Below are 12,794 nucleotides of genomic sequence, written 5' to 3'. Positions count from 1 at the left end.
TCTAATTTTGCATTTTTGGGGAGGAGATATTAAAGAATTAAATTGGTGTCATTAGCCTTGAGGAGTTTTGATTTTGTTTGAGGATAATTCAAGTAACAAGGCTTTGTAAGGCCCCCTCAGAGCCACCAATCCCCCATATGTTGAAAAGTCCATGTATTTTGACTTCATCTTCTTTGATGATGATGATGATGATGATGTAGGGTTTTCTGCCTGGGCAGGGGGTTGGACTAGAAGGCCTCCAAGGTCCCTTCCAACTCTGTTGTTGTTACTTTGTAACTTTGAAAGGGTCTCATTCCATGGCTCATTTTTGTACCTCTGTCCTATTGATGCTTTTTGTGATATTGTCACAATGCGACAAACTGTCTATGTGCTATCATCTTAGCCACTACTAGACAGTGTTTCTGTACCTTCATAGATACCATCTAAGGGCATAGAGCAAATCATTTTCCATTACTGAAACATAAAATGTTTGTGCAGTTTGGCTATCATGATTTTGTATCCTCCAGTAGATGCCAAGTGTGTTATCATTCACTATATGACATCCTACACATTAGAGCATAATGCTAGTATACCTTTTATGGACACAAACACTACTTACATTTCATGCACTTAAAATAATTGCATTTGTGAAGGAAATATCTTCATGTAGTTGGAAGTAGCTTTCTCTTCTGTTTAGTGCTCACATTTCTTAGAACTGATATTTTGCGTGGTTAATATTAAACTCTTGCTTATTTTTTCTTGAAAAAAGCTTTTGACGCTTTTTTTTTTGCCCAGAATGTTTGCACATAGTATCATAATGGGAGAGGTTTTCTCTATTGCGATCACTACAGTATTTTTTTGCATACTTTACAGAAATTTGTCTCCCTGTAACTGAAGAAAACAGAACCTTGAATGGTAAGTATGACAACATCCACCATTTTTTTTTCATACAATAGAGAAAAGGAAAATATGTATTCATCCATGGAGCAGCAACATCTTGTACTGTGCTGGATTTCCTACTGAAATATCGTATCATCTGTCTCCAGTTCACTATTATAATCCTTTCTACCAACTGAGACACAATGTTTCATAGGTATGGCAATGAATAACAAAAAGGGACTTGAAGTACATTTAAAAGCATCAGACAACTGAAAGGAAGGAAGGAAGCCTCATGCTTCATAGGAAGTAAATGCTTTGCATTGGTAGTCAGGTTGTAATTATATTTTAACCCCCTGTCTAAAAATAATAGTGTTATTAAAAAGAGAGAGAATGAGAATATACTGTTCTGAATTCTTTTTTGGCCTTTTTACAGAAAGTCTGTTCCAATGGCTCTACTCTTGATTTTCTCCCTTGTTTTTACTTCCAACTCTTATACTATCTTGTTTGAATATCGTATAGCAGAGTTTATATAAAGCTCAGCTTTCTTCTTCTCCACCTCTCCTAAAAATGGGGGGAAACTAATACATAGAAACATGCTTATTTACAAATGTGAGAGTGTGGTGGATTCTGTTTGACAAAGTTTTGCATCATTGTGCAGGTAGTCCTTGACTTACAACAATTGAGCCCAAAATTTCTGTTGTTAAGTAAGACATTGTTAAGTGAGTTTTGCACCGTTTTAGGGGTGTTCTTGCCATAGCTGTTAGGTGAATCACTGCAATAGATAAGTTAGTAACCCAGTTGTTAAGTGAATGTGGATTGTCAGAAAGTCGCAAAAGGGGATCACATGACCCCAGGACACGGCAATGGTCATAAATATGGACCAGTTGCCAAGCATCTGAATTTTGATCACATGATCACAGCGATTCTGTAAAGGTCATAATTGAAAAGCGGTCATAAGTCACATTTGTCAGTGCTGTTGTAACTTTGAACAGTCACTAAATGAACTGTTGTAAGTTGAGGACTACCTGTAGAAGAATCTTCAAGTGTGGGCTTTCTTTGGAATTCTGGTTGGCTTGGTGATAAATTGGTACTAGTTCTTTCCCAGGTAAGAGTTTATCTGGTAAGCAGAAAACCATTTTTGTCTCTCTTCTTTTATAATGCTGCTTTGTGGTGATAAATTGTGGGTCTGAGGTCGAGAAGATAAAACAAGGATCACTTCCCTCCTGAGGGAAAACCCATTTCTTGAGCAAACTGAGCTTTAGCTTTGAAAGTATTCCTGACTAGAAAAGACAACTGAGAAAACTTGGTGGGACTGCTTCACTTCTGAAACACTTTCCCATCAATTACAGCCTTCTGGAAAAAAACTGATTTTTTTAAAAAAATCACTGCATTATGTGAAACACTGCTTTTTAGAGATGTAGTATTAGGTTTTTAGGTCAGAAAATGGTAGCACTAAATCCCTTAATTATTGATTCACACAAAACAAGGATGACTCAGCTTGAAATATATAAAGGAACGAGAAACAATTTTTAAAAAGATAGACATTCAGGAGGCTGTTACAGGGCCCAGGTTATGGAAATTTATGATTTTTAAACATTCCTTATAATGCTGAGCAAAATTAGTTTGTAACTGCAAGAAACATGTCGATTTTTAAAACTGAAGCAGGAACAAATATAAGCCAGAAATTGAAAGTGAGGGTGAGATTTATCTAAATAAATCAAGAAAATAAAAAGTGCTTATTGTACAGACATCTGCTTCTATTCAGTATTAAACTCCCAATCCTATTTTGTGAGATTTCTGAGAGCTATAATATGGGTTTATATATATTTATCTTCCTAAGTGGGGTCTTAGCAAGTGGAACTTTGTTAAGAGATATTAAAAAAAGATGATTTTTTTCAAAACTGCCTACACAGATGGTTTAGAAGCAGAAGTTATTCAGTAAAATTCATTTAGCAACAAAACAAAAATAGAGTGATTTATTTTCTTTTTCCAAAGATTCCTATGGCTTATTAAGTTGGACAGAAGCTTATTGTTTTAAAATCATCTGAAGAAAATAAATGGTAGTGTTGAAATATTTAGTATTTTTCTAGAGGGAGATGGGCTACTTTGGCTTGGGATAAGTGAGGAGTAAATCCCCACAGTACAGTTTTTTGAATTTTTTTTGGTTTGTTTTTTTCAGTTTCCTTTTTTCATTGTATTTTCCTTTGGTTTTAAAAATCTTTTAGTTTTTAGTTTTTTTGTTTTTTCCCTTTCTGATTGTTTATGCTTCATTTTCAGTTATTTTAAACATTTATCACGAGTAACAAGTAATTATTTTTGCCCTTGACCTATGACTATAATAACTGCTTAATGTGCATTTTTGACATATTTTAATCATTTTCTGGAATGTAAAAGGTCTTAGATGTCCTTCTAAGAGGAAACAGATGTTCTCTAAATTAGGCAATTTAATACCTAACATTGTATTTCTTTTACAAGAAACTCATTCTTTCCCAAGAGAAAGATCTTTTATCTAAGATATATATTCATATTTATAGAAATTCAAAATTTGGTTAAGGCATCAGCATTTCTAAAGAAACAAGGAATAAGTGATCTCAAAGATTTTTTTAAAAAAATGTTTATTAAATAGGTTATAATTATATTTATTTGTTTATACTGGTCTATCATAGACCATCCAGTTGTTTTACACAGGTATTTTAAATATCTTTTACATTAACCCGGGGGTTAGATAATTAGTGGCTGGAAATTCAAAGCATGTTTTCGATCCTTTGCTAGACCATACTGCTGTTCTAGCTAAATTATATTCCTGAGCATAGAAAGGGCTGCAGACATGCATATCAAAGTTTAATTTGATGATTCTGTGAGCAGAAAAGAACTGCAGTGAATCAGAGAAACGAAGCTCAGATCCCAAGTTTCATTTCTCTGGTCTACTGCTCTTTCTTCCATGTACAGAAGAGAACAGCATTGGGCCCGAGAAGGGAAACTTTGGATCTCCCCCCACCCCAGGAGTTTCTCTCTGTATACTAGTCTTTCTACCATTCAGAAACATTTCTGGCTAGAAGCCTAGCAAACATGATATTTTTGAACTGGTAGAAAGGCTGGAAAGAAACTTAGATAATATGGGAGGCGAGCTTCTCTTCTCCAAGCCAGTGTTTTTTGTTTTTTGTTTGAAAAAAGTTGTTTATTTTTCCCCCCTCATAAACATATCTTAAATGTACAGTTTCTTATCTAACATATGTATTTTCTTTTAACTTTTGTACTAATACAATCTTCATCCTAAACAATTTAAGTATATTTGGGGTTGCTCTTCTACCATTTTATCTCCCTTGTTTTACAACAATCCTTCTTTTGCCTCTCCTCTCTTTCCTTTCTCTCCCTTCTTCAATCCACTCTTCTACTTTCTTCTTTCCTCCTCTTTCTCCTTCTCTCCTTCCCCTTCCTTTTTGCCACACCTCCCTTCTAACTTCTCCCCTACTCTTGTTTCCGCTTTTTCTTCCTCTCCTTTTCCCTTCTTTCCCTCTCTCTCCTTCCTCTCCTCTATCCCTCTCCATTCTCTCTCTATTGTTGTATTCATTTTCAATTTAGTATTTTCCAAAGTGGTATTCAAGCAATCCTGATTTTTACTTTCTTTTCAATTACTTTTTCATTTTACTAAATTCACATATTTCATCATAAATGTACATTTATATAATAACATTTTATTTCTTCCTGCCCCTTTCCCCTTTTCCATTTACACTGGTGTCTTCTGGGTTTCTATTTCCTTCTCTACAATCTTTTATTCATATTTCTTTTCTAACCATGCATGAAATCATCCCCATGTCTTGAAATACAGCGATTCCTCTTTATCTTTTATTCTCAAGGTTAACCTATTCATTTCTGCCCATTGTAAAATCTTCTTTATTACCTCTCCTTCTGATGGGATAAACTGTATGGTTTTCATTTGGTAAAATTAGAATTGGATGAAATATTGATTGGGACAAATGAAAAAATGATTAAGAAATTGTATAATTACTTATTGCAAATCAGATTAGAAGAGGTAGAAGTAAAAGAGACAATGATAGCATTGGGCAAAAAAACTTTGCTTATATGATAGAACTAGAGAAATGGCAACAACTATGGGAAAGGAATTATAAATTAACAATGGCAACTGCATATAAAGAAAATTTATGTAAAATGTTTTATAGATGGCATATGTCACCAGAAAGATTAGCCAAAATGTTTAAGGATAAATCAGCTAAATGTTGGGAATGTTTTCAACTGCCGGGATCATATTATCGTATGTGATGGACATGTACGGAAGCAAAAAATTATTGGGTTAATAATATAGGCATGGTTAGAGGAAATGTTGCACCAATGTATAGAGTTAAAACCAGAGGCATTTTTATTGGGTATATTACCGGAGAAATACAGCAAAGAAGATACATATTTGATTATTCATATAATAACAGCAGCAAGAATTGTATTTGCACAAAAATGGAAGACAGAAAAAATTATCTGGGCCAGTGTTGGAGTTCCCTTCTGTGCATGGAGGAGAGGAGTGAAGAAACGGCAGTGTTGGGCTGAAGAAAAAAGTTTGCATCCTGAAAATCAAGGCTACTTTTCTGTAGCCCAGTGCTATAGTTTCGTTCTGTGCATGGAGGGTGGGTGGAAACTCTCATGCTGGACTGGTGAAAAGAAATTCTCGGATCTGCATAATCCAGGTTTTGTTTCTCTAAACCACTGCATGAATCCCCTCCCCCAATCCACAGAGTGGAGGCAAATCTTTTACCAGGCAACAGCAGTTTGAAAACTTCCCTGCCAGCTTCCCCATTGACTTTCTGGGGAAGCCAGCAGAGAAATTGCATATGAGGATCACAAGGATGCTTGGCAACTGGTTGTAAGTGTGAACAGGTGCCAGTGGTCCAAAATGCCATCACGTGAGGAGTAGTGCGGCAGTCCTGAGGATGGGTTGGAAGTAACTTTTCCTGCGTTTGTCATACTTTTGAATGGTTGTTAAGCACCTGGTTGTAAGTCGAGGATTATGTGTAATGAAAAGGGACGCCATGTATCATCTGATTTTGCATCTCAATAGTCAGAGGGGCTGTCTTGTTAATAGAGTAGCTCTGAAACACATTGGTTTGTTTAGTGTAGCAGTGAATTGATAATTCAGCATAAGCATCCATTGAAGTATCCTATATTTTTAGTATTACAGTAATTCATACAGAGAGAGTCAGAAATACAAATTTTTAATCTGATACAATAATATTGTAAATATCTGGTTAGTTTCCAGAGATAGCCAGGTAATTGAATTTATTTCTAAACCTATTTTAGTGTGGCTAAATCACCAGATGACCTTTTGGTCTCTTCTATTTTTCTATGACCATTTTCCTATTCTTTTGCAAAATTTCAAAAAACAACAATAAAGTAGAATCCCAAAATTAATCAAATCCGATGCTAAATTTTGTAGAAACTTTTGTTCCTATACAGCTTTTTCTCCTTTCTTCCAATATAATATAGAAAATGCAACGCAACGCAACGCAATGCAATGCAACACAACACAACACAACAGTATTTATAGATTTCTGTTTCAGCTGAACTGGATAGTAGAAATTATTTAATAACTTCAGAAATCAACTTCAGATTTATTTTAGAATTCTGATATATTCCAAAGTTGGTGAACTTAGAGTTCACTAAACTTGATTTTAGTGAAATTAGAGAGTAATTAGAGATGTATGACTAAATTTTGACCCATAAGAGAGAACTATCATGGAGTGAAAGTATCGTTTATATTCAGCTAACTGAGCTAAAATTATTAAGATATCAAAGATATTTGAGATGTGATTTTCTAAAATAACACTGCAAAAGATAAAAGATGATAAAATTTTTTTCCAAAGTTCTAATAATTTAATATTTTTTCTGTATTACAGTAGGAAATTAACCTTTTCAATAAGCTTTGCATCATACTTTCTGAAGGGGCATGGTTTGACAAGATTCTGCTGGACTAGTTCCACTAATAAAAGTGGGATGTTTTTCAGAAATAAAAGAACACCAGTTTCCATAAATAATAAAGCAAGTCATACTAAACGGGGAAAAAACCTACAGTAGTTCATAAGTTCAAAAATCTAAATAATAATAATAATAATAATAAATAGGGTATCTTTTACTGTGAATGAGGATGTACAGTATTGTGACATATTTTGTTATTTTACTATGGTGGTGACTTTGTTTTCTTTCCTTCAGCAAGAATGAACAATTTTTATGTTGTTGTTACTTTTTTCTGCAACCAACATGGCAATTGTATTCCTTTATTCCTTTGACTATTTTCTAAATGCGTTTATTTTGGATTTGTACTTATGTTTGGATTTATTCTGGGCTAAATCACAGACTTAAATTATGGGCTGCACATTTTCTGGAGAGGAAGGAAGAAGTTTCCCTTTTAGCTTCCTTCTAGAAACAAAAGAAAAAGAAATGGTGTCAAGGATCAAGACCAGAAACTAGGTGTTCTTCAGTTGTTTTTTACTAACAATTGATAGCATCTTCCTGAGCCATTTAGACTTAAATATTATGCCAAAATAGCAATAACAAGGACAAGAACAGCAGCTGTATGATGATTTGAAGACATTGTAAGAAGCTGAGAAATGGCTTATGTTAGTATCAGAAGTTGTTTCATTTTTATGATGTACAATATTTGATTTAATTCATTAAAATTTGTTAATAATAACAATAATATTAATAACATGTCAAAATGAAGGTAAAAGGTTACCTTTATTATCTTTCATCTATATAATAATTAAAACTTATGTTTGTTTGTCTGTTGGTAATTTTCCATTGGATGAAATGGTGCATCATAGGGCATCAGTTTTTGAACCAAGGTACTTCAAACTGTTTTATAGAATATATTCAAAATCCCATTCTCCGATTACTTCTGTTGGATTGAAATTTGGAAAAGTTGTGGCCACTTCAGTGAGCTGGGCTGCTGTGGTCAGCCACAGTCACATGGTTGTTATTTCCAGTGCTCCCCTGACAGATTCCCACAAATCAGTGAGGAAGCTGTTATCAATCCCATTGATAACAATCATTTTTTATTGTAATAGTTTTTCTGCTTTGTTATTTCTTATCCAGGGTTGTTGCTTTAAACCAGCAGTTTCAACAACACGTTTTTGTTTATTAGAGCTTGATAATTTCTCTTTGCTGCCAGTTTATGGTTGTTTGGCTTTTTATAATCTAGATCTGATAGTCTTATTAAAAGAAAAATATGCAAATGTAATTTTTAAGATTCAGAGAAGCTTAAGAATGAATCTTTATTTGACACACACAACCCCAATACACCATGATAATGTCGGCTTTTTTTCTCACTCCTATTAGAGTCAAGCCAGACTGAATAGGTTTATGTAAGGAAATCCAAGATGTTGAAATAAGTTTTGAAAGTTATATTTAGCTAATTATCATAGAATCATTACCAAGTTTTGAGGGTTGTACTGTGTCCCTTTGTGTGTATTGGAGCTAGTGCTCTTTTTGCCCCTCCACTCAAGAAAGTTTGTGCAAGCACAAATAAGTGCTGTTATATAGTCAAAGCTACTTTTTATGTGTATACAGGTGCCTAAGTTCTTTTACGGGTTAGGGAGAGTTGCTTGGCAACCTTGTAAGTGATTCCTTCTGATGTTTCTGAATATGCACTTGCTGTACATATTGAAGGTTTTATTTACAAATTGAAATGATAGCATACGACATAGACTGGGTGAAACTAGGCTTAATAGCAGTAACTGTGAGAGGGATCTTGGAATCTTAATGGACAACCAGCTAAATATATTTTTTTATTTTTTATTTTTATTTGCATTTATATCCCGCCCTTCTCCGAAGACTCAGGGCGGCTTACACTATGTCAGGCAATAGTCTTCATCCATTTGTATACTATATACAAAGTCAACTTATTGCCCCCTAACAATTTGGGTCCTCATTTTACCTACCTTATAAAGGATGGAAGGCTGAGTCAACCTTGGGCCTGGTGGGACTTGAACCTGCAATATTGCAGGCAGTTGCTGTTAATAACAGGCTGCATTAGCCTGTTGAGCCACCAGAGGCCCAATATGAAATATGAGCCAGCAATGTGCAGTGGCAGCCAAAAAGTCAGTGCAATCTTAAATTGCATTAACAGAGGGATTCAATCAAGATCAAGTGAGGTACTAATACCACTCTATAAAGCCTTAGTAAGACCACACCTAGAATACTGCATCCAGTTTTGGTCACCACATCATAAAAAAGATGTTGAGACTCTAGAAAAAAGTGCAGAGGAGAGCAACAAAGTTGATTAGGGGACGGGAGACTAAAATATATGAAGAATGGTTACAGGAACTGGCATGGCTAGTCTAGTGAAGAGAAGGACCAGGGGAGACATGATAGCAGTGTTCCAATATCTGAGGGGCTGCCACAGAGGGGAAGGGGTCAAGCTACTTTCCAAAGCACCTGAAGGCCAGACAAGGAATAATGGATGGAAACTGATCAAGGAGAGACTCAACCTAGAAAGAAGGAGAAATTTTCGGACAATGAGAACAATCAACCAATGGAACAGAAGTTGCCTTCGGAAGTTGTGAGTGCTTCATCACCAGAGGCTTTCAAGAAGAGATTGGACTGCCATTTGTCAAAAATGGTGTAGGGTCTCCTGCTTGGGCGAGGGGTTGGACTAGATGGCCTACAAGGCCCCTTCCAACTCTGTAAATCTGTAAACATCTGTAAACATAATTGATATGCAAATACTCATGATTTATCTGATATAGAAATAAATTACATGCCAAGGTTTTTCCATTTCATGTGGCTTTTTAAAAAAGTGACCTGCAAGTCAATATTTTCCTCATTTCTGTAGTTCTGGATATTTCTGTGTCTGAAAAGGACAAGACATCTGAATAGGCAGTCATAATAAATTTAAATAATAATAGTTTAGTGTAAAATGGTCTGTCATGTTCCTCCTGCTTCTTATGCTAGGATTGTGTAACCAAATATTTATCTTAAACAAACAAATTTGAAACTGGAGGTTCTGAATTATTTCTAGTAGCCATCTCCATCAGCTTTTATGATTATTTGAAGGAAATGATAAGTAACAAAATTAATAGTATTTTTCATCTAAGCCTTTGTTCATGAAAATCAGGAACATATTCTCCCCATCAAGACCTTCTTTTTTCACCAAGCGGGGCTGGCCTGATTGATTTTAATACTGTGGGTTTTTAGTGGGCTTTTAAATAGGGTTTTTATTCTATTTTTGTAATTTTCTTACTTAATATTTTTAACATACAGCGATCGAATTAGATTTTTAAACTGGATATTGTATTTTAAAATTTTTGGATTATTGGTGTTTTATTTGCTGTACACCGCCCTGAGTCTTTGGAGAAGGGCGGTATAAAAATTTGAAAAATAAATAAATAAATAAATAAATTATTTTTACTGCTATCCTGAGGAGTAGATTAGGCTGATAAATCCTTAATGCTAGAATAATGTTAACCATTGTGCATTGCTGTACTTCTTATATTTTGTAGGTATACTTCCGAAAAAAAAAGTTTTGAATGACGGTTCCAAAGAAATAGTTCCCAGGTATTGTCATATTTTAGCATTAAGTGGAATTCTATTTAAGGAAGAACTAAATGAAAATATATTAGAAGTATTTTATGTAATGTATGGAATAATTGGAATAAATCAGCCATACTGTAGAGACTAATTTTTCCGCATTTTAACATAACTTTGTCCTGAAAGTCTGATCTGCTAGTGCTTGGGTGGGAGGTTGGTCAGGGCTATAGAATAGATTAAGAGGTCAAAGAAAACAAGGCATCAAGAAACTATTTTGCATTTTGCATGAGTATTTCTATGAAGTCTCTTGGAGCTGATTTCAACTGGAAAGATAATTATTATTATTTTTTTTTAGAAAAATAGAGTTGTGAATGTTCATATTGTTGTAGGTAGCTCAGGATGGCAAAAATCTATTATTATGTGCTAGAACACAGAAGCATTCTACTGCCTTGTGGTTATGTCTCAGAAAAAGGAATAGATAAATATTTGGTTCTTCTGACTAGAGCTATTTGGAAGAGTTCTTGTCAAAGCCAATGTGTCTGATAAATTAGTCTAAGGATAAGTACTGAGCAATAGTAGGTCATTGTTTCAGATGCTGGAGAATAATTCTGATATAGTAACATGTTCAAGGTTTGCTGGTCATATAGTTTTAATGACACCAGTATTGCTTTTAGCACTTAGCTAGAACAATTAAACTGAATATGGATAGTTTCAAGCCATTGTCCAGGTCTGGGGTTAAGTCTCACAATTTATAGATTGGCTCTAATGCAAGTAACATTTTTGAGTTTGGTTCTCTGACACAAAGTGTCAGAGTTCTACTGGCTCAGAGTCATCAAGATAGATCTACCAGTCAGGACAAGTCACATAATAAGGGTGAAGGTTCATTCTCTGAGCTTGAGAGTTGGTTTCTGAATTTTCATTACCAGGCTAAGTAGCATCTTCAGTGAAGTTTAGGGGGTGTGATGTTCTTTTTATAAGAGCTTTAGGTGTAGGTGTGTCAAGTGTGATGGATCAGCTGTGAGTCACCAGCAAGTCAGTGAGTCTTGTGATGGGTCTTGTGATAAGGAGATTACATCAGGTCAGGACCATTGGGAGGTAAACTGGTGGGAGTGGAGTTGTGTAAGTTGGTTGAGAGTCGGTGCTGTCTCTGGTTATTGGTTGTGTGATTGATTTGGATTCCGAGGGGGTTGTAGGTCAATGTGTCTGTTGATGAAATTGCTTGTGGAGTGTTAGGTTTTGATGAACTCATGAGTATGGAAGGTGGTAGCGTGGCCGATGATTTTTGTGTGGCTCCAACTGAACTGGTGTCGTTTGGTGTGGGTGTGGGTGTCGGTAGACATTAAGGATTTGGGAGCATGGTGTTTGACTGCTAGCTGGTGTTCGATGTTACCTAGCCTGGTAATGAAACATTCGGAAAAAAGAGGCACATCTTTTTTTAAAAAACAAAAATGTACAGTTTTATCAATTTATTTCAGTTATGACTGGTTCCAGACAGAAGATTCAGTCACTGTGGTAATATACACTAAACAAAAGGTAAATGAATTCATTTGCTAAAAAAGATTTGCAATCTTGTCTTTTTTCAGTATAGGCTTCGCCTTTGTTTCTTTTCTAGCTGTTATTTTAAAATGTTTAAATGTATCTTACTTCATTTCTTGAGAACTTTTTCTTTCTTTCTTTCTTTCTTTCTTTCTTTCTTTCTTTCTTTCTTTCTTTCTTTCTTTTTCTTTTATTCATTTAATTTATTAATCATATTTATTAACCACCCATCTCGCTCATACATCTTTTTTGCTGTCTCGCATGTTTAAAGTTTACTTCTAGACTATTAGTATAATCCTTCTCCCACTACTGTAAAAATCATCTTTCTGTGATTTTTAATCACCTTCTGAATCTAAACGTAAATAGTTAAATGAATCAGATGTGTATTCTTCACTTACTTCCCTCATCTTTACTTTCTTCTTGTTGTTTCTTGTTACTTGGTAAAATGCCATTGATTGTGCCTGGTGATCATAATGTAGAACAATGTTGTAACAGCTGTCTGTACCCCATCCCCGTTTTCCTTCCCTCTGAAAGGATATGAACTCTGAATTGGTGATAGCAGATATTCAAGAACGTACATTCAGAGGAGAAATAATTGTGAAAGATTTCTCGTACCTTATTCATGTTGGTAAGCTCATCATTGGCATATTAATTTAGTTCATTTTATCAATAAATAAATGGATTAGACTGCATTAACATAATACAAGTTCGGCTGATGCCAATATTATGTGCATTTGTCAGCTTTTGTATATGGTGAAGGCTGCATTTATATCATAAGACTAGGATCCAATGATGTAAAATGTGCTATACCGTGTGACAGAAGAAAAAGTGTTTATTCTTGGAGCTTTTTTCCTTTGCACTTGTTCCTG

At 34.8% G+C, this 12,794-nt stretch overlaps 1 protein-coding gene across 3 annotated transcripts in view; it reads left to right on the top strand.

The window, feature by feature from the left end:
* Positions 1–12,794, top strand: part of LOC131194558 (cytochrome b5 reductase 4) — a 37,838-nt gene that overhangs the window by 10,488 nt on the left and 14,556 nt on the right. For 2 of the 3 annotated variants that reach the window (XM_058175703.1, XM_058175689.1), the window contains exons 5-8: positions 853–894; positions 10,362–10,416; positions 11,865–11,922; positions 12,460–12,553. In XM_058175703.1, the coding sequence (XP_058031686.1) occupies positions 853–894; positions 10,362–10,416; positions 11,865–11,922; positions 12,460–12,553 (249 nt within the window). The remainder of the gene's footprint in view (positions 1–852; positions 895–10,361; positions 10,417–11,864; positions 11,923–12,459; positions 12,554–12,794) is intronic. The other variant, XM_058175699.1, reaches the window with a different exon arrangement.

This window comes from Ahaetulla prasina, chromosome 1 (genome assembly GCF_028640845.1).
Source record: "Ahaetulla prasina isolate Xishuangbanna chromosome 1, ASM2864084v1, whole genome shotgun sequence".
NCBI classification, from domain to species: Eukaryota; Metazoa; Chordata; class Lepidosauria; order Squamata; family Colubridae; genus Ahaetulla; species Ahaetulla prasina.
This window is presented reverse-complemented; position numbering and strand designations above follow the sequence as displayed.